Below are 22098 nucleotides of genomic sequence, written 5' to 3'. Positions count from 1 at the left end.
GGTCATTGGTTTGTTATATGCTGTTAGCGTGTATTATAAGTTGTTTATTGACTCCTACACAGTGGCGGTAATAAGAGGAAGTTGAGTGCAGGCATGGCTCTGATCGGTGGGCCGCCCGTGATCTTCCTGGACGAGCCGTCCACTGGCATGGACCCTGTGGCCAGACGGCTGCTGTGGGACGCAATTACACGCACCAGAGAGTCTGGTAAAGCCATCATCATAACCTCCCACAGGTGAGCCACACGTCACCGGACTAGTGCAGATACGGACTGGAAGTGAGACGAAACCAACCGTCTCTCATTCTGTCTCCGCAGTATGGAGGAGTGTGAGGCGCTGTGCACCCGGCTGGCTGTCATGGTGAACGGTCAGTTCAAATGTCTGGGCAGCCCACAGCACCTGAAGAGCAAGTTTGGGAGCGGGTACACGCTGCTGGCGAAGGTCCGCGTGGAGACGGAGTTAGAGGAGATGGACCTTCAGCTCTTCAAAGACTTCATTGAAAGCACCTTCCCAGGTATCTACATGACAAACTTTGTATTTCCGCTGGACAGTGTGACGGCTTTTATAACTTTCATCTGATGGCTCTCGCAGGAAGTTTACTGAAGGATGAACACCATGGAATGGTCCACTATCACCTGACAGACAAAGCTCTCACCTGGGCACAGGTACGTCTCAGACACACGCAGTGCAAACATTGTGATGTTTCAAATAGCATACAACTATTTCTGCAGTATGTACATTGCAAACAGTACGCAAATGCTCTATGTATATAATATCCCCAGACTGACCAAATTGTGACCTTCCCATAATGCAAGGCACGGGACTTGATATTACTTTTCCAGTGTGACAAATAAACAAGAAATGATCTTAGATGCATTTAAAATGATTTTTATTCCATTTAATAGTATTGTTTTATTCAGTTTTAGTTATGTTTTGGATATTTTTTGCACACAATTAAATAATAAATGCACCATAAATGATTAAAATAATAGTTAAAAGGACACCATTCAGCTGTAATGTATAGTTTCCTGACTATATTGGATTAATTACATAATATAGTTATTGTTTAATATTAAATTGTTTAATATTATTTAAATTTTTTAAATAATCAATTTCCATTTATTTATTTTTTGCAACATAACCACAGTGCACAACATAACCAATATTTACACATACTCTTTTTCTTGAGATTTTAAAAAAATCTAAAAATCCAAAAAAAAAAATCAGTTTATTATCAATTACCGTATTTTCCGGACTATAAGTCACACTTTTTTTTCATAGTTTGGCTGGTCCTGCGACTTATAGTCAGGTGCGACTTATTTATAAAAATTAATTTGACATGAACCAAGAGAAATGAACCAAGAGAAAACATTACCGTCTCCAGCCGCCAGAGGGCGCTCTATGCTGCTCAGTTCTCCTGTAGTCTACACTGAAGACATAGAGCGCCCTCTCGTGGCTGTAGACGGTAATGTTTTCTCTTGGTTCTTGGTTCTAAATAAAGGCGACTTATAGTCCGGTGCAACTTATATATGTTTTTTTCCTCATCATGACGTATTTTTGGACTGATGCGACTTATACTCAGGTGCGACTTATAGTCCGAATAATACGGTAATTCACATTATTTATTCATTATCTCATAAAATGCGAACAGTTCACAGTTTTGGTTTCACTTTCACTGTTGAACAAGCTAAAGAAGCATTTTAAATGCATTTGAATGGATTTTGAATGCCTCTGAGGTTGTTTCTGGTTCTGCTGTCACATGTGAAATGGAATTTCAAGTTGAATTGTAGAAAAATGCACAGTTCGGCAAATGTCTTAAATGCACTAACGCATTTCTGTGTCTTTATTTCCCAGGTTTTTGGTGTTCTAGAAACAGCCAAAGAGAAGTACAGCATCGAGGACTACTGCGTCAGTCAGATCTCTCTGGAGCAGGTGTTCCTCAGCTTCGCCCAGTTCCAGCACTGCGCCGAGGCCTGCAGGAAATGACACGCTCAAGCACTAAAGGGGCGGAGCTCCTCGATCTGACCTTTACCCGACGAGTCGGAGGTACAGCCTGGGACCACTGGACATTACTCAGGTGTCTCTCTTCACACACACATCTCTGACAGGATCATACGTACGTAACACACACTTCCAGACAGGACCACTAACCCGAGCTCTCCGCCAGTAGAGTGTTTATTTCAAGTCTGTGTGTGTGTTTCAACGGGACGTTCATCATACCATCAGAAACAGTCTTTGATTTTTAATTGGTGGGTCTGCGCACCAAAAAGAAAAGACGTTTGTTTATCATCTGTAAGCGCGACAGACAGGATCTCTCATGTGTGCACTTGTGTACGAATGCTGTGTTATTTATAAAAGTCTTTTTTTGTTTTGTTTCTCCTCACCCGTTTTCTACTGCGGTCTCAATACTGAAGGTACATGCGCTTCGCCCCTCTCCTGATAGCATATGCAAAATAAGGCCAGAAATATAGGAAAATACGATGTCCAAAAACATGATATAAAAGCTGCTTCTTTGGGATTTGCAATGTTGTAGAATAGAACATTTACAAGAAAAGTTGCTGAACATGAATGTATAAATTTGATAGAATACCTTTAAGGAATTTATACAATAGATTTATTAGCATTTATCTAGGCATCTATACTCAGCTATTTGATAGAAATCAAATTTATCTTTCAAAAAAAAAAAAAAAAGAAATCGTTCCAAGTAATATAGCTATTTGTGATTGTCAGAATAAAGGCACTTTTTAATTTTTTTTGGCTGCTAGATTTTTCAATGAGACCACAGATGTTTTAATGTTCGTCCCATCACATTTCCAGTTATCATTCTTATCGGTGTGACATTTCTTCTCCAGATTGTGACAATGGAGGATTTTTTGCGTTTTGTGTAATTTCACAGGTGACCACTAGAGGACGGACAGTGCACTTTTTTTCCTTTTTTTACATCTAGATCAAACTGAATTTGTCGTTAGATACACTAAATGTCCACTTGTGTGATTCTGTCACCGAGCAGAAACCACAAGCTTTTTTTATTTTTTATTATTATGTTATCTTGCACTACTGATGTGGACCAATTCATGCAACTTCACCGAATCCATGAAAGAGCTCACATGAAGAATTGCAAGTCTGGAGGGGTTTAACGTAAGATTAGCTGTCTGTAAAATCATTTTTGTTTTCCAGATTCATGTTGACGAGGCTCAGTGACCCTCAGGTCAGGCTGCTAATCTCATTCCTGCATTGTTTATGCTAGATTTCCTCTTAGTCACTTAGACTTCGTTGAAGATGATTGGACATCATTACCATGATTTAAAACGAGAGCAGCTGGGCTTCCCTTCCAGACCGTGCCGTCATCACTCTGACCATGTTTCCGTCCACGTTCATGTGAACTGAATGTATTTCGTAGTGAAGGAAGTAAACAATCGAACACACTGACGTACTGTAGATAAACAGGGCTTGACATCGTTTCTTTTCTATGGTTTTGTGGTTGATCGGTGTGTTTTGCACAGTGCTCTCTGGCTGTCGTGTCTGAACTGCTTGTTCGAAATATTGCATTTTGAGAATCGCAAAGACAAACTTGGGAATGTTATTAATGATGCCAATGTTGATTTCACATGGTCAAATGTATGCCATATTGCAAAAAAGGGAATTTACCTTGTAATCTTGTGTACTGTATCACTAAATGAACCTTGTGAGAAATATAAGTATTGCCATTTCCTTTTTTATTAAATCTGCCTTATGCGAAGGAATCGTGTTATGGAGTCTTTTTTCTCTTCATATAGATTGTGTTCCCAATCACACACTGATGACTCATTTCTGCAGTAATTTACAGCTAAATCTAGCAAACCTTTCCAGCTCCGAGTCCATTATGTAATCCAGGTAAACCAGCTGTCGACAGTTCAGGCGTGGAAACTACTTGAATAATTGTATTATTATTATTATTATTACATAAGAATAAATACTGAATGATTCTGCACAACAGAACCAATGTTTTTGTTCATTCATCGAAAGTCAATGAACTCTATTGTTGTTTGTTCTTAACATTTTTCAAGATATTGATTTTGTGTTACAGAGAAGAAAGTCTTTTTAGGTTGACCGGCTGTTTAAGTACCAATGTGCTATTTATTATGTCTTTTTAAATAATTTAATACTTTTATTATATATACTAATATTTTTCCTTTAGTGTATATACATTTTCGTAATTATTTTCATGACATTCCATATTACACTCATATTTTAGTGCTGAAAACAATTTCTCCATACCTTTTGCTTTCGGCATCAGTGTATTCAGTGACTTTATTAACCGTATCAGAAGGAGTAAGAGCGGTGTTAGCATTGCTCTGGAGAAGAAGAAAAAAGAGGCTAGAGTTAATTCAATAGAGTTCAATGAGTAGCTTACATAACTTGAAATAAAAAGGTATAAAGTAACTGGGTCAGTACCCTAAGGTACAGAACCTAAAAGATAAATCTTTGTATCTTAATTACCCCTAAATGCTGCATATGAGGGTCTTAAAGGTATAGTAGCATATTTCCAAAGAGTTTCACCCCAGTTAGTGTGTGTGTGTTTTTTTTATTTTCTGAGAGTGTATGAGTAAAAAAAAAAAAAAAAACAATAGTTGCACTATTTAATGCCATTATTTATCTTGAGCTTTTGTGTTCTCAGAGCTGTTAGCGCTGGTGTGTACGAATGTAAACATGACATGTTACAGCCTGTGTTCCTGTCAACCCCTGACACAGTTAGCAGTAAAAGCTAATCATCCTCAGACAGGTGAAGGTTCAGCCATGAGAAAGGAGGACAGAAGTCAATGCTGCTTTCACTACAGCGGCAACAAAAGGTATTTAAGTCACTTATACATGTGTGAACTACTTGTGCTTCACAATCTTTTCTCTTCACTAACTCTTCATCGTAAAAATGTATTTGAATCGGCTGTTTTTAATTTAATTGATTATAATTTATAGCTTTTTTTCATTTTACGTAGTAGATATTTTTTGGTGGTTGTTGCGCAATGTTGAATTACCTTGAGTCTGATCTGATTGTAATTTAGTGATGAACACACACTCCTGACACATTTGGCTGTCAATATATCAGGCCAAACAAACCGTGAAACTGACCGGAGGTAACTTTCCCTCAACCTGCTGAGAATTAATACTCTATACTAGCTTTTATTGCCATTTATTGAAGCTATATACAGGTGGTTACTGTTTGTTTTACTGCCATTATCTGAACATCAGAACATCGAAAAATGATTAACACTACAACAAGCAGAACAGGAAAAGTGTTAAATTGTTCTTATAGTTTGAGTGTTTGGTTTGTAAATGTCTTATAATTCACTGCACAAAACTTTTTTTAAGTAATTGTGACTTTATGTATTTCATAGTATAGATTTTTCATTCGCAGTTCTGACTTTTGCAGGTAAAAAAAATGTATGCTTTGAGAAAAGTCTCCTAATTGCAAATATAGAATTTAGAGAAATATTGGTGAATTCTGAATGAATTCTGATTTGCTGTCTGTTTTCATAATCAGTTCATCAGATGCAAAAAAAGAATGTTCTGAAACTGATTCCAACAGCATTGTTCCCCTGTATCATAATCACTGTAGTGGGTGTGGATTCTTTAAATAATTTTAAAATTATTTAAAATTAAACCATTTTTTAAATGTTATCAAGTTTTCATCCTTGGTGTGAATGGGTCTTTATTCTGGTGAATGTGTATTTAATGTCGTCCGGGTTTTTAAGAACAAGCATGTGTGACCCATTTTAGGGAGCTGTTTTGATTGACGGCCACTTTGTGCACATGACACATCTGAGTGAATGATGCATTGCCTAATCAGTGAAAACAGGTTTGGAGTCAATCCAAATTGAAGTGTGACAGAGGTGAGAGATGCACTCATGAACTTTGTGCTAACAGGATTTGTGTGTGGGGGCAGTGTGGCTGATAGTTATTGTAAAGATAATAATATATGTAAAAAAAAAAAAATCCATGTCATTACTGTGTTTTTTGCTAATTGTTTATGCTTCTGCATTAAATGTTAATCAGTATAAACTGAGCATGCTTAAGAATTCTGGTGGCAGCCAGTCAAACCCAATTTGACCCAAAGGAGCCTAAAACATGCTAAATATGATCTAGTTATGTGCAATTATATAATGTTTATATTGTTTATATAGAATGTTTATATAGAATGTTTATATAAACTGATCGCAATACTAACACCACGATTGACTGTGAAATTATTTGTCTTCAAAGTACATCCACAAATGTTAGTGATCAGTGAATTTTCTTTCCATTTCCAGGTAAAAGTAAGATTTTCGAAGTGGTGTCTGACATAACCATACCAGCTCTGTATTATCTATTGGTTTCTTTGATTAACAGGATGACTGACTTCCATTAGAATCACATGGTGGCATTCTAGTAAAACCACATGGAGTATATCACTTCAGCAAAAGGGTACAAAGCTGTTACTGGGGTGGGATCAGTACAAAAGTAACTAAAAGATACCCCTAAAAATTCTGCCCTTAGAAAACAACAACAACAACAGCAACAAAAACCTTGCTACGTGTATTGCATTAGGCTAACTGAGACTTTATAACACTTGCATTTAATTGTTCTTTAGTTGATTTGATTGAAGTCTGTTTGGATAAATGTGTCTGCTAAATTACTAAATGTAAATGGTACATATTTGTATTTTAAGTGTACATATTAGCACCTTTTGAAAGGATGCCGCTTCCATTGACAGTTTTGTAACTTTTCTCTGAGAGAGCATGGTTTTAAAAGACAGATATACTAATTCCACTATTGTATGCCATTCATTTACCTTGAGCTTGTGTTCTTGAACCTGTTAGCACTCGTGCATAAGAATGTTACGGCCTCCGTTTTCCTTTCAGCCCCTGACACATTTAGCAATAAAAGCTAATCATCTTCAGACAGGTGAAGGTTCAGCCCTGAGAAAGGAGGATGAATGTCAACTCATTTTTCACTACAGCAGCAACAAAGGTATTTAAATCACTTAGAAATATGTGAACATTGCTGCATGAAAACACCATGTCTTTTTGCATCAACTATCAACATGATCCGGTAATGTTATATGAAGTACAGGTATACAAGTGTTGCACAATGTTTAATTACCTTAAGTCTGATTTGATCTACATTGAAACAACTGTGTAATATAGACCATTACTCTTGAATCATTTGGCCGTCCATATATCAGGCCAAACAAACAGTGAAACACTGAAACAACCTGCTGAGAATGAACCATTTATAGCAGCTACAGTTGGTTAAAGTTTGTTTGAAGACCATTAACATTAGATCACTGCAAAATCATTAACATGACAGGCACAATTGGAAAAGTGTAACATTTGTTATTATAGTTTGAGTATTTGGTTGGAAATATGTTAAATAATAACTAAATATGTCAATTTTCTTAACTCGGCACTAGGAAGTAATTCTAACCTTAATTGTGTTAGCATTATATTAATAACATGCTAATTTTGTTAGCATTATGTTAGAAACACGCTTACACAATTAGCATGTTGTTAACATGAAATTAGCATGTTTTTAACAAGATGGCAACATGTTTAGCATGATGCTAGCAACATGCTTACGTGATTAACATGTTGTTGTCATGAAATAAGCAAGATTAGCATGTTGCTAGAAGGTTTTAACAAGATGTTAAAGTGTTTAAGTTTAATTATGTGCAAATGTTTTTTTTTCAATTACACATTCACACATTTACACAAACTGCCTGAATATTGCAGCACATCTTAAAGCTTATTTAGAAAAAATAGTTAATCCTAAATACATTTTTTTAATAAAGTTTATAATATAAATATAAAATAAATAAAAGAGCTCAAAACTATTTTTCAATTTAAACGTTACTCATCTGAACACAATACAAGGTGGTGGTAGGTGAGAGGTTATGCAGGTTTTAAGTTGAATAAAGGTCACAGACCTCTGTGTGTCATAGTTCAGATGTGCTCATTATTTGCTGACTATTGTCAATTGTAGACAATATCGCAATATTTAGTGCATATATAAACCAAAAAGCATGCAACGGTATTAGTGCAAAGAATGTATCAAACCTAAACTTTGTCTTTCATGGCCCGTTATATTATATAACATCATACGTATGTTTTATATTCCTGTCCTGTATTAACATGCTGATGAAGATTTGTAATTCATCACAGCCTTTCACATACAGTACATGCTGACTGCACAAACATGTTCTTCTCATGGATTTAAAAAAAATGTTTAGAATTAGGTCCCTCCCTTTACACAGCTGCTATAAATGTGTGAGTGCATCAGCTGAGAAGCTCAGAGAGAAAATGGCTTTTTTCGAGTCGCTGCTGCAGTTTTCCAGCACTGGTACATTACTGGGAGCTTTGCTGTTGCTTCTGGTTTTGTATTTGCTTTCTACTGGATCTAAATCTCAGAAAGAAGGGAAAGAGCCACCGGGACCCAAACCACTGCCGCTGCTGGGGAACCTGCTGACCCTTGACCTCACGAGAGCCTTTGACACATTTTTTGAGGTGAGAACTTGACTTAAAAACATTCAAATTCTAATAGTAGCCTAACATTTTAAGATTTGTTTGTAAATGTCTTTGTATTCTCCAGCTGTCTAAAACCTACGGGAACATCTTTCAAGTGTCTCTGGGTCCCAAAAAAACGGTGGTCTTAGTTGGATACAAAACCGTCAAAGAAGCTCTTGTGAACCATGCTGAAGAGTTCGGCGAGAGAGATATTGGAGCTAGTTTCAGGATAATGAATGATGAGCATGGTAAGATTCTTCTTATTTTTTTTCTGCAACAAATGAATGTTTAAACTGTAAATGCAAGACATTTGACAAAACATCAGAAAAGGTGTTGCACAAGCATTCAGATCTTCATGGGCTCTCAGGGCCATTGAAATATACTCTAATGTGTATGACTACTGAAAAAAAAAAGGTTTTCATAAAATTTGCCAAAATATGAGCTGATTATAAGGATTTATATAACATTTGGTGGGAACCAGCTAGTTTAATAATGAAAACCCTTAAAATGCATTTAATTATGGGACTGTTGGCTTGAAATTGTGTTAATTTCTCTGTCTTAAGTGAGTATATGTAGGTTACCAGCAATATCTGGTGACAGAATGTGTAACATATCAATTCATGATTAGTGAAATGACTTGTCACTTATTAACCTGCCATAAAGTGCATGCTGAAACATATGTCCCAAAGGTATACGGTTAATGCATGTTTTCTGCTGGTGTTGCTGCAGACTAATGGGCTAATGCCTTTTCTTTTGATCAGGGATCGTGTTTTCAAATGGAGAGAACTGGAAAGAGATGCGACGCTTCGCTCTCAGCAACCTGAGGGACTTTGGGATGGGCAAGAGAGGAAGTGAAGAGAAAATCATAGAGGAAATTCAGTATCTGAAAGGAGAGTTTGATAAGTTTGAAGGTACAAGCTGAGAAACACACATGCAATCATGCTCTTAGTTTCTAAGATCCATTGAGAGACGGTTTGTCGTTTCCTCTTCACAGGGAAACCCTTCGACACGACACAGCCTGTGAACTACGCCGTGTCAAACATCATCTCATCTATCGTGTACGGCAGCAGATTTGAATACACAGACCCTCAGTTCACTGAAATGGTCGACAGAGCAAACGAAAACGTTCGGGTTTCTGGATCGACTTCAATGATGGTAATTATGATTGATATGTTAACTAGAGTTAATAAAATGAAAATTATAAAATGTATTATTTACACACATGGGACCTGTTTTGCAGTTCTGTATAAAGCACTCAAATTAAACTTAAACAGATCACACATTTACAGCAGATTTATTTCATTCATATTTGAAAGTCATAATCTAAATATGATATAAAATTTAGCGTTAGCAACTTTTTGGCACACACACACACAAAGGTCCTACGATATCCTGGTTCTTGGCTCATTGGCTCATGAACAGTTCAGTCTGGATCACTCTGACTCGAATACTGAATCAAAACTTGAGAACAGCTGCAATCAAAACAGTCCAATTTTCCAATGAATCTTTGAGTGTGAATTTGCGAAGTTAACTGAAATCAATCAGCTCGTTCATGAATCAAGACGTTTCCCATCTTTGATTCTTTGATGAACGTGACTCAGTATTTCTCGTCTCTCATTGTCCATTTCTAGCTGTACAACATATTTCCATGGTTGGGTCCATTCCTGAAAAACAAAAAGATTATTTTACACAATATTCTGCAAAACAGACAACAGATGATGAATTTGATCAATGGGCTTCTGGATACTCTGAATCCACACGATCGCAGAGGATTTGTCGACTCTTTTCTCATCCGTAAACAGAGCGAAGAGGTACTCGCATTTTTTTTCCTTTTATTTTTTTGCTTATTGCATCTTCACTTATGATTCTCTTTACTGTAAATTAACACTGAAGATGAAAATCATCAGTTTGCACAAGATCTGAATAAGTCTACTGTCATTTTGGGTTTATTAGTATATTCATTCTAATGAGTTTTTAGCTTAGTGAATAAACATAGAAAATAAAAACTGAAGAAATATGCATTTTGTGGATTGCATTTGACAGAAATCTGGCAAGAAAGACTCGTACTTTCACCAGGAAAATCTTATGATGAGTGTGACAAATCTCTTTGTTGCTGGTACTGACACCACAGGAACAACTCTGCGCTGGGGTTTAATGCTCATGGCCAAATATCCTCATATACAGGGTAAAAACACAGTAATGTACAGTTTTTACTAATTCTTTAATTCAATGGTGTCCAAAGGATGTTTTGTATTTGTGTGCAGATCGAGTTCATGAGGAGATTGACAGAGTGATCGGTGGACGTCAGCCAGTGGTGGAAGACAGAAAGAAATTACCATACACAGATGCTGTGATCCATGAAACTCAAAGACTGGCCAACATAGTACCCTTGAGTCTACCACATGTCACCAGCTGTGATGTTACCTTCAATGGATACTTCATCAAGAAGGTCCGTCAGAAGAATTAATATGTATAAGACCTATTGAAGATATCATGTGCATCCTGAACATTAAGGTTTTGGTCTTTTCTCCATTTTTTAGGGCACCACTGTAATTCCTCTGCTGATGTCAGTTTTGAAGGATCCAAGCGAATGGGAAAAACCAAACAGTTTTTACCCAGAACACTTTCTTGATGAGAAGGGCCAGTTTGTCAAAAGAGATGCTTTCATGCCCTTTTCTGCAGGTAAAGTACATCTTCACCTCAAGGCTGTAAACATGTTCAGGGGACTGAAGCAATTTTAGATAATAATGGTCTTTTTTATTTGAAGGAATTATAGAAAAAGAAAGGAAACCAGTACAATCACTAACATTTATTATAAAGCAATGCTTTTGAACTATTTGGGGCAGACCAGCCAATTGATCAGCGGCCCTCCAGCTCCCAATAGCTCTGATCCAAAACCTGTTGTGCTGCCTACCTAGATGACATTTTAAACAGACCATTCAACTGCCTCTCTCTCTCTCTCATATTCAGGACGCAGGGTTTGTCTTGGAGAGAGTTTGGCCAGGATGGAGCTCTTCCTGTTCTTCACCTCCCTTCTTCAGAGCTACCGCTTCACAACTCAACCTGGAGTATCTGGAGATGACCTGGATCTCAAAGGAGTTGTAGGAATAACTTTGAATCCATCCCCACACAAGCTGTGTGCGATCAGACGCTCATGATTCAAGAAAATAAAATCAGAAAACACAGAAACAACCTCATTGTAGCATTATTTTTTTTTACACTCATTTTACAGTGCTTGTTCTTCTGAGTAAATGTATATACATGTAAAAAAAAATTGGGGATTATAGAACTTCTTAGACAATTATAGTAATGGAAAATAAACTTTCTGTGTTGCTAGATTATAAATCAATAATTGATGTAACTTATTGTACAGAGAAATAAAAATTATTCTAATTTGTGTTTAAATAGAGCACAATTGCAACCTTCCTGTGCCTAGTGGAAAGAAGCACGAGGGCTCTTATACAGAGCTTGTGCAAAGAGCATTTGCATGGAAGCATCACGTGTTTTATCTCACAAATAAAATCTTTTGAAGCAAGCATTGTATTTAGCATATTATTGTATAAAGTGATGTAAGAGCTCTTCTTTATTTTCAGCATATTGCAATTTAATTGAGGTCTTTTCACACGTGCTGTGAAGAAATCAAAATGGATACAGTTTCAGCCTAGTTTTACTGTCCACCGATCCTGTTCCACAATGCTCCTATGCTTAAATGTGAGGTTTTAATAAAGTTGAAGTAAAATGTTTTTCAATTACACATGCACATAGTTACACCAACTGCCTGAATGCAAACCAGTGCTTTTTAAAGCTGTCACTGACAGTTTGACAAATTTAGGTGAAATTCAAACTTTGGTTTTAATTCTCAAGTAAACTGATTACTTGTGTGTGTCTGATTTAATTCTTATAACATTTAAAACATATATATAAATACAATTAATAAAAAAGCTTCAAACATTTTTGATTAAAGATAGACATTACTCATCTGAACACAATACAAGGTGGTGGTGGGTGAGAGGTTATGCAGGTTTTAAAGTTAAATAAATGTCACAGACCGCTGTGTGACATAGTTCATATGTGCTCATTATTTGCTGACTATTGTCAATTGTAGACAATATCTCATACTGTATGTAAACCAAAAAGCATGCAATAATATTTAACAAAGATTGTTAAACCTGCTCCTTTGCTTTTATGGCTTTATTGCTTGAATAATGTTCCTGTCCTGTTTTAACATGCTGAATAAAGATTAATAATTCATCACAGCCTGTCACATGACCACACAAACCTGTTCTTCTCATGGATTAAAAAAAAATGTTTAGAATTAGGTCCCTCCCTTACACAGCAGCTATAAATGTGTGAGTGCAATCAGCTGAGAAGCTCAGAGAGAAAATGGCTGTTTTCGAGTCGCTGCTGCAGTTTTCCAGCACTGGTACATTACTGGGAGCTTTGCTGTTGCTTCTGGTTTTGTACTTGCTTTCTACTGGATCTAAATCTCAGAAAGAAGGGAAAGAGCCACCAGGACCCAAACCACTGCCGCTGCTGGGGAACCTGCTGACCCTTGACCTCAAGAGAGCCTTTGACACCTTTTTTGAGGTGAGAACTTGACTTAAAAACATTCAAATTCTAACAGTAGCCTAACATTTTGAGAGTTGTTTGTAAATGTCTTTGTATTCTCCAGCTGTCTAAAACCTACGGGAACATATTCCAAGTGTCTCTGGGTCCCAAAAAAACTGTGGTCTTAGTTGGATACAAGACTGTCAAAGAAGCTCTTGTGAACCATGCAGAAGAGTTTGGTGATAGAGATATTGGACCTGGTTTCAGGATAATGAATGATGAGCATGGTAAGATTCTTCTTGTTTTTTTTTGTCTGCAACAAATGAATGTTTAAACTGTAAATGCAAGACATTTGACAAAACATCAGAAAAGGTGCTGCACAAGCATTCAGATCTTCATGGGCTCTCAGGGCCAATGAAATATACTCTTATGTGTATCACTACTAAACAAAAAAGGATTTTAATTAAAGTTGCCAAAATATGAGCTAAGGATGTATACACATTTGGTGGGAAGCAGCCACTTTAATGATGAAAACCCTGAAGTGCATTTAATTATGGGACTGTTGGCTTGAAATTGTGCGTGCTCTGTCTTAAGTGAGTAGGTTACCAGCAATATTTGGTGACAGAATGTGTAACATATATTCATGACTTATCACTTATTAACCTGCCATAAAATGCCTGCTGAAACACGTCCCAAAGGTATACGGTTAATGCATGTTTAACTCACTTCTTAACTTTCTGCTGGTGTTGCTGCAGACTAATGGGCTGATACTTTTGTGTTGATCAGGGATCCTGTTTTCCAATGGAGAGAACTGGAAAGAGATGCGACGCTTCGCTCTCAGCAACCTGCGGGACTTTGGGATGGGCAAAAGAGGAAGTGAAGAGAAAATCATAGAGGAAATTCAGTATCTGAAAGGAGAGTTTGATAAGTTTGAAGGTACAAGCTGAGAAAAACACACATGCAATCATGCTCTTAGTTTCTAAGATCCATTGAGAGACGGTTTGTTGTTTCCTCTTCACAGGGAAACCCTTCGACACGACACAGCCTGTGAACTACGCCGTGTCAAACATCATCTCATCTATCGTGTACGGCAGCAGATTTGAATACACAGACCCTCAGTTCACTGAAATGGTTGACAGAGCAAACGAAAACGTTCGGGTTGGTGGATCAGTTTCTATGATGGTAATTATGATTTATATGTTAACTAGAGTTAATAAAATGACAATTATAAAATTTATTATTAACACACATGGGACCTGTTTTGCAGTTCTGTATAAAGCTCTCAAATTAAACTTAAACAGATCACACATTTACAGCAGATTTATTTCACAAATTTTTTAAAGTTAAAATCTAAATATGCTATTAATTTACAATCATCAAATCTAAAATGTAGCATTAGCAACTTTTCGCGTGCACGCACACAAGGTCCTATGATATCCTGGTTCTTGGCTCATTGGCTCATGAACAGTTCAGTCAATTGTTAAAGCTCCAGTATGCGATTTTTGTAATTGAGCACAAGAGGGCGCATTTCCAAGAATAACAAAGGTGAAGCTTGATGACGCTATGAAGCAGGTGAAGATGGGAGATGTCGTTTTTAATGCGTTTTCACCATAGCAATGTATCTAAATTGGATAAACGAATCATAATCACGGATGAGGTAATTTATTCGTTTTTGTATTACCTGTATGTCTGATCGTATTATTTTATGTCATCATAATTAATGAACTGCAAGGAACGTGAAATGTTATACTATATGTAACCCCTCTCTCCCGGGTCTTCTCTGACGCTCCTCGCACTCGCTCCGAGTGGGGCTCGAACCCGGGTCATCGTCATGGGAGGCGGACGCACTAACAAGGAGGCTAAATGGCTACAGCCACTAGCGTCTGGGAGTGAGGTTTACCTGCACACACTACTCGCTGGCCTCCGTTACATATATTATCCCGTTACAACTTACAGCTATTTGTTAAATGATTTGTTGGGTTAATGTTGTGCAGTGTTACGTGTTTATGGTTAATGCCGTGTTGTTTAACGTGCTCAAACCAATCATTCTAAAAGTAAATTTGAATGAACATTTGCAAGTAATGACTAAATATATTTTTAACAACACATATCCGATTGTATTTAATTGTACTGCCATAATCTCGGTCACCACACGTGCTAAAAATCCTTACCTTAGTACAAAGAGCAATATAACTTTGTTTATAAGTGCTATTATTGAAACTGAAACAGTCCATTTGCCAAATTATGTTATTTTCTCACAGGTAACGTTATTGATAAAAAAAAATGCTACAGTGACAGAATGTACAGGCATGTGGTGTAATTCATATCTTACTTGTACAATAACAAAACGTTTTACTGGCACTTCAATACTCGCCAAAGAGTAATCGTGAATTTCTCTGAAATAAAAAATCTTTGGAGACTTTTGAGATATTGTAAGTACACAACTGGAGGAAATATATCACACTGTGCAAGTTATTTTTGGAATTTTTTTTACAAAATTCCTCCATATTGGAGCTTTAACTGGATCACTCTGACTGGAATACTGAATCAAAACTTGAGAACAGCTGCAATCAAAACAATCCAATTGTCCAATAAATCATTCAGTGTGAATTGTTAAGTTAACTGAAATCAATCAGCTCGTTCATGAATCAGACATTTCCCATCTAGGACTGGATGTTGATATCTTTTGATAAATTATAGATAATTCAAAATTTTACACAAATACATTAGCAAAATTTAAATACTATCTGCCACTGCTGTTTTGTAGAATGGCAAAAAACCTACCACAGATACTTGTGAAAGTGCATCTTAGATGAAAGTCACTCTTTCTAATCTATTTCTTGTCTCTCATTGTCCATTTCTAGCTGTACAACATATTTCCATGGTTGGGTCCATTCCTGAAAAACAAAAAGATTATTATACACAATATTCTGCAAAACAGACAACAGATGATGAATTTGATCAATGGGCTTCTGGATACTCTGAATCCACACGATCGCAGAGGATTTGTCGACTCTTTTCTCATCCGTAAACAGAGCGAAGAGGTACTCCCTTTTTTATTCTTTTTTTTTTTAAATAAGTCTACTTTCATTTCGGGTTTAGAAGTATATTCATTTGAATAAGTTTTTTTGCTCAGTGAATAAATAATCTAATATATATATTTAAAAAATGCATTTTGTGGATTGCATTTGACAGAAATCTGGCAAGAAAAACTCGTACTTTCACCAGGACAATCTTATGATGAGTGTGACAAATCTCTTTGTTGCTGGTACTGACACCACAGGAACAACTCTGCGCTGGGGTTTAATGCTCATGGCCAAATATCCTCATATACAGGGTAAAAACACAGTCATGTCAAGAGTTTTCACATTTTTTTTTATTAAATGGTGTCCAAAGGATGTTTTGTATTTGTGTGCAGATCGAGTTCATGAGGAGATTGACAGAGTGATCGGTGGACGTCAGCCAGTGGTGGAAGACAGAAAGAAATTACCATACACAGATGCTGTGATCCATGAAACTCAAAGACTGGCAAACATAGTACCCTTGAGTCTACCACATGTCACCAGCTGTGATGTTACCTTCAATGGATACTTCATCAAGAAGGTCCGTGTTACGACTGGCTCATATACCGCAACATAAACGAGGCAAACAACCAATTTGTTAAACAATAAGCCAATTTATTGTTACAAAACAAGAAAACAATCAAACAATCTAAAGAAACTGATGTCTAGGGGGGTGGGGGAAAATAAACGCGCGTGGTAACTAAAGATGCAAATATTCGAACACTACCAATCAATAAAAGGAAAAAAAAAAACTTACAGACAAAAAGATGTATAAGAGAGAGAGAAAAAAAGTGAGAGCCTTTTACTTTAAGGCGCACCAACATTTTATACTTAACCAAGTAGGTGACCGTAGCTTTCCCAATTTCGCACTTTGCCAGATTTAAAGTTAAAGAGGCCTCTGTCAAATGACAAAATAATTCTTTATAGGACTAGGTGATCTGCCCAATATGATCTAAACAAGACCACATCATCCAATAAGCCTCACAACCAAACCAAATAGCTTACGATAGTCTGTACAGAATCTGTAGGATCCATCTCGCTTATTTACAAGAAGACAAGGTAAACTCCAAGCACTAAAACTGGGCTCAGCCAAGTTATTAGCCAACAAATAAACAACCTCCCTTTTCAACAGTTCACGCTTCCTAGGATGTACCCTATAAGCATGCTGCTTAATTGGTGAAGCAGTACCCACATCAATATCATGTTCAATTACTCTAGTGCAACTAGGCACATTGGAGAACAAGTTAGGAAAAGAATGCACTAACTTAAGAATGTCACTTTTCTCAGACAGAGTGAGATGGGGTAAATGATGGTCCAATTTTTCATACATCTCAGAATTATTCAATCGTTAATAACACCACGAGAAGACTGATTAATGCCGTTATCCCCGAAGTAATCCAAGGAGAACCTCTTTGAAGAGGAAGTCCCCTTCTCACTCCAATGTGAAGAATCTTCTGACACCATGGTTACTAACCCAACAGAAGATGTAAGAGGAAAATACGACTTTAACAGATTTATATGACAAACCTGTACTCCCTTGCATTGTTCTGGGGTTTTCAACAGATAATCCAGGGAGGCATTTAAGGAATGAATAAGGACCTGCAAGCTGGGCTTGAAAAAGGGTTATTTACAAGGGGCAACAAAGCTAATACTTGTTCTCTAACCCCAAATTCCAGAGATACTGCTTTTTTATCAAACAACCTCTCCATCTTACTCTGTGACTTCCCCAGTTTTCTCTGGGCAATTGCTCGAGGCTCATACAATTGATACTGAACACCACTAACATAATCCAGAAAATTTTTGGACGGTTCAGTGGGGATTCAGTTATCAGCAAGAACTGCAGTGGGACCACAAACTTCATGTCCAAATACCAATTCATTTGGACTATATCCAATACCCTCCTGCGTTGAAAATTCTCCCTGGAGACATTAAAAATAGAGAGCAAATGATCATCCGATACACCTTTCGGCTGAGAGACAAACTCCCCAGAAAAATAACCAGATGAGTCCGAAGTAATGTTGTCTGTTAAGGTCATACCAAATGGTTCACCTTCAACTGTCCCACCACCAGCTTCCTCTGAAAGACCACTCTTGCCTACATAATTTTCAAAATGAACAGGTAAAGTTTCCTCCATGATTACCTCACTGTCAGGGTCTAAAGAAACTTCACCTTCGCACACTCGGCGTGAAGATCGTACTCCAACAATGACATCACCGGTTACAAGATCAGAGCAAAGATGTACCTTATTTAAAGGAACTTTTAAGAAATTCTTTTTTATCCCCCTAATCAATACATCCTTCCCTGTTGCAGTCTGACCTGAGTGGAAGAACTCCCTCTAACAAGAAGGATTGCGTGGCTCCCGTGTCTCTCAGGATTTGCACAGATTTGTCCTGGGAGAGACACGATGCCAATAGTGATAAATGGAGCATACTCTATATAATTATCCCCAACATCTACTCACATTATCACCTTCTTACTCACAGAATTCTGCTCTTGAGTATTAATCTCCAGCGGTTCAAGCCCAACTAATCAAACTGGCTTAGCTGGACTGGACTGCATTTATATAGCGCTTTCAACAGACCACATGGCCATCCAAAGCGCTTTACAATTTGCCCATTCATACACCCATTCACACACCGACGGCGGTGTCTGCCATTCAAGGCGCCATCCAGCTCGTCGGGAGCAGCTGGGGTTAGGTGTCTTGCTCAAGGACACCTCGACACTTTGTGAGGTGGAGCCGGGGATTGAACCACCAACCTTCCAGTTTGTAGACAACCTACATGACCACTGAGCCACTGCCGCAGACAACCTTGCCTTTCCTATCTGATGAAACATTCTGACTCACAGGGGGCACAATTAACACAGTGCCTGATGTACTCACTGGAGGTGTCCACCGATTCTGAAAATACTTTTTACTTTGTTCACTTGACGCTCTATCAGGAAAAGAAACTCTGTGAGTCAGAACAAATTCATCTGCCAACACAGCTACATTAGCTAAGGTCAGGACCTTCTGCTCATTCAAGTAAATAGATACAGACCCTGGAACACAGTTTTTAAATTCTTCTACAAGAATCAACTCCCTCAACTGATTCAATTTTTCTACCTTCTAATACTAACACCATCACATAAACAATCTCTTTTTTCCGAGTGAATTCAACGCAAGTTTATTTTTCAAGTTTTTTGTAACCCCAAAATCGATGACGATATACCTCGGGCACTAACTCATGCGCTCTCAAAATGGCGATTTTTACCTTTTTAAAATTTTCAATTATTTTTGGAAAGAGAAGCAAGCACTTCCTGAGCCGTCCCTGTTAGAACTCACTGTAGAAGTAAAGTCCAGTCGTCTTCTGGCCATTTCAGAGAAGCAACTCTTTCAAATTGAGCTAAATCCTGTTTTTCCCAGTCCTTATCTTTTAAGGTTTCTGTACCCTCAAAAGATAATCTCTCGGTTTCAAACTGTGTTTGAGTTAAATCTCTCTGTACACCTGGGGACAATACAGTACTTTACCAAAACTAGTCTCATCTCTCATAACAAGAATTCCTTTGACTATTAACTGGCTTTTCACAGCTCTTAACAAGTCTTCCTTTCACTTCTTATCATTACTTGACAAAACAATAGCATGACTTTCTGCAAGTTCTAGAAGTTGTTCTTTGGTGCACCTAAAGTTCAACACTGAATTCCTCAGTCAAAGTCATTTTGAACTAGAATAAAAGATGAAGTGAAGGTTAGTTAATAAATTGACCCCAATAAATCCTAATAACCTTCTCTTAAAAAATAAAGTGCCAGAAAATATCCTAGACTTAAATGATTATTCAATATTGACATAACATTTCCTAGAGCCTAGCTCAATAAGTCCTCTAACACCAAGGTGTTTTATACTAACACTTTCAGTGGTTTAATTACTGATTGATTGAACATGTGGCCCAACTAACGTCTGCACTAATTAGCAGACGTCAACAGAGTCAACAGGGAAAAACAGAAAGATGTAACAGTCCATCAGAAGAATTTATATGTATAATGCCTAGTGATGATACCATGTGCATCCTGAACATTAAGGTTTTGGTCTTTTCTCCAATTTTTAGGGCACCACTGTAATTCCTCTGCTGACATCAGTTTTGAAGGATCCAAGCGAATGGAAGAAACCAAACAACTTTTACCCAGAACACTTCCTTGATGAGAAGGGCCAGTTCGTCAAAAGAGATGCTTTCATGCCCTTTTCTGCAGGTAAAGTACATCTTCAGCTCAAGGTTGTAAATATGTCTTCAATATTCAGGGGACCGAAGCAATTTTAGATAAAAATGGTCTTTTCAGTTTCAGAGATTTAAAGGTTAAAGAATTTAAAGGGAATTAAGAGTAATAATAAAGACAAAGCAAGAAAAACTGTAAAAGAACTAGAAATTATTAAGAATAATGCATTTGTACTATTTGTAAGTAGTATTTTTATTTTAACATATGCACACATTCACTCCTAAGGCCAGAATATAACTTTTCGAATATACAGTAACTTGGAAAACATGTTGTGACTTTTTAATAACTATACTTTTTTGTCAGTATTTTTAAATGTTGATCTCTTAATTTTAAATTTTGCACATCATAGTTTTGATCTTCATGTCATAACTAAGATTAACAGACATGATTGTTTTTTAAGTAACAGCTTTATCATAGTTCTTCTTTTGACATTAATACACCAAAAAATTGTATTGAGAATAAAGTTAACCTACTTTCGGCGATTTGAATTTGATCAGTGACAGGACTTACTTTCAGACTTCAAATTGGGGCAAAAACCTGCACAAAAGTCGTGCAGCATAGCATATGCCTGATCAAAGGCTTAATTGTAGCTAAAAATATCCAGAATGGCTCCCTTAATGTTTGTTGTTTGATCACATACAATTAAGAATTACACGAATCAGCGCTGTATAGAACAAAAATAGTAGTTTGCCTGACATATACTGTCGGTCGGCTAACATATTGTGAAAACAGTTACATTTTTATTGGTACTTATGTTTCTCTTCAATCGTACCTAAAGCATCGCGATAGAGTTTGCGCTAGTCCTTAGTAAAGCCCGCCATTTTTATTTGGATTGGCTACCACAATCATTTTGACATTGACGGGCGTTGTTAGAACCTGTCTCTTTCTCTCTTTCTCTCAGGACGCAGGGTTTGTCTTGGAGAGAGTTTGGCCAGGATGGAGCTCTTCCTGTTCTTCACCTCACTTCTTCAAAGCTACCGCTTCACAACTCAACCTGGAGTATCTGGAGATGAGCTGGATCTCAAAGGAGTTGTAGGAGTTACATTAAATCCATCCCCACACAAGCTGTGTGCCATCAGACGCTCCTGAATGAAGAAAATATGAACAGAAATCGCAGAAACAAAAGTCTCCTTGTTGTAATATGATTTTGACACTTGTTTTACAGTACCTCGCTTACAAAAATTAACCATGGTTTTATTATAGTAAAAGTGTAGTAGCATTGTTTTTTTTGTGTGTGTATTGATTACCATGTGTATAGCCACAGTTTTACTACAAATACCATGGTTAAACTATGGTTAATGCAGCAAAACCATTTATAATTAGTAGTTAGTTGTATTAAGGGCTATTCTTCTGAGTGAATATATATGTAAATAATAATGAACAATTTGTGTAAAACCACAATTGTATAAAAATTATAGAAAATAGCTTTAATGGAATTAAACATTTTGAGTCTAAATTAATCAATGAAGAATGTTTTTACTGATTGTTCAGATTCAAATAGAAAAGTGAGCGCTCTTTCACGGAGCATGCACAGAAAGCAGACGGCATCATAATTTTTTTTTAAAGGTTTTTTTATTGATTATTTTGTGCAAATATGATTCCTTACATTTAACATCAATACCCCAAATGTGTCAAGATAAATGTTTAAATCTTCCTTTAGCCATTCAAACATGATTTATGAGAAAAGACCAGTAAACAAAGTGGCAGTTTTTTGATGAAAATTTTT

At 36.9% G+C, this 22098-nt stretch overlaps 3 protein-coding genes across 3 annotated transcripts in view; all 3 read left to right on the top strand.

The window, feature by feature from the left end:
• Positions 1 to 3736, top strand: part of abca3b (ATP-binding cassette, sub-family A (ABC1), member 3b) — a 42192-nt gene extending 38456 nt beyond the window's left edge. Inside the window, exons 28-31 of the mRNA XM_052552240.1 lie at positions 63 to 233; positions 315 to 511; positions 589 to 662; positions 1852 to 3736. Coding sequence (XP_052408200.1) covers positions 63 to 233; positions 315 to 511; positions 589 to 662; positions 1852 to 1983 — 574 coding nt within the window. The 3' untranslated portion in view covers positions 1984 to 3736. The remainder of the gene's footprint in view (positions 1 to 62; positions 234 to 314; positions 512 to 588; positions 663 to 1851) is intronic.
• Positions 3737 to 8057: 4321 nt separating this feature from the next.
• LOC127953238 (cytochrome P450 2K1) lies at positions 8058 to 12769 on the top strand. The gene is made up of 9 exons (XM_052552241.1): positions 8058 to 8513; positions 8599 to 8761; positions 9275 to 9424; positions 9508 to 9668; positions 10145 to 10324; positions 10557 to 10698; positions 10778 to 10962; positions 11054 to 11195; positions 11484 to 12769. The coding sequence occupies exons 1-9, from the start codon at positions 8217 to 8219 to the stop codon at positions 11669 to 11671; spliced, it is 1608 nt and encodes a 535-aa protein (XP_052408201.1). The 5' UTR covers positions 8058 to 8216; the 3' UTR covers positions 11672 to 12769.
• Positions 12770 to 12881: 112 nt separating this feature from the next.
• On the top strand, positions 12882 to 21832 carry LOC127953240 (cytochrome P450 2K1-like). The gene is made up of 9 exons (XM_052552244.1): positions 12882 to 13100; positions 13186 to 13348; positions 13848 to 13997; positions 14083 to 14243; positions 15926 to 16105; positions 16257 to 16398; positions 16480 to 16664; positions 20207 to 20348; positions 21274 to 21832. Exons 1-9 carry the CDS (start codon positions 12897 to 12899, stop codon positions 21459 to 21461), a joined length of 1515 nt encoding a protein of 504 aa, XP_052408204.1. The 5' UTR covers positions 12882 to 12896; the 3' UTR covers positions 21462 to 21832.
• Positions 21833 to 22098: the final 266 nt, after the last annotated feature.

Source organism: Carassius gibelio, chromosome B3 (genome assembly GCF_023724105.1).
Source record: "Carassius gibelio isolate Cgi1373 ecotype wild population from Czech Republic chromosome B3, carGib1.2-hapl.c, whole genome shotgun sequence".
Classification (NCBI taxonomy): Eukaryota; Metazoa; Chordata; class Actinopteri; order Cypriniformes; family Cyprinidae; genus Carassius; species Carassius gibelio.
The sequence above is the reverse complement of the archived record's forward strand: the minus strand, read 5'-3'. Positions and strand labels throughout refer to the sequence as shown.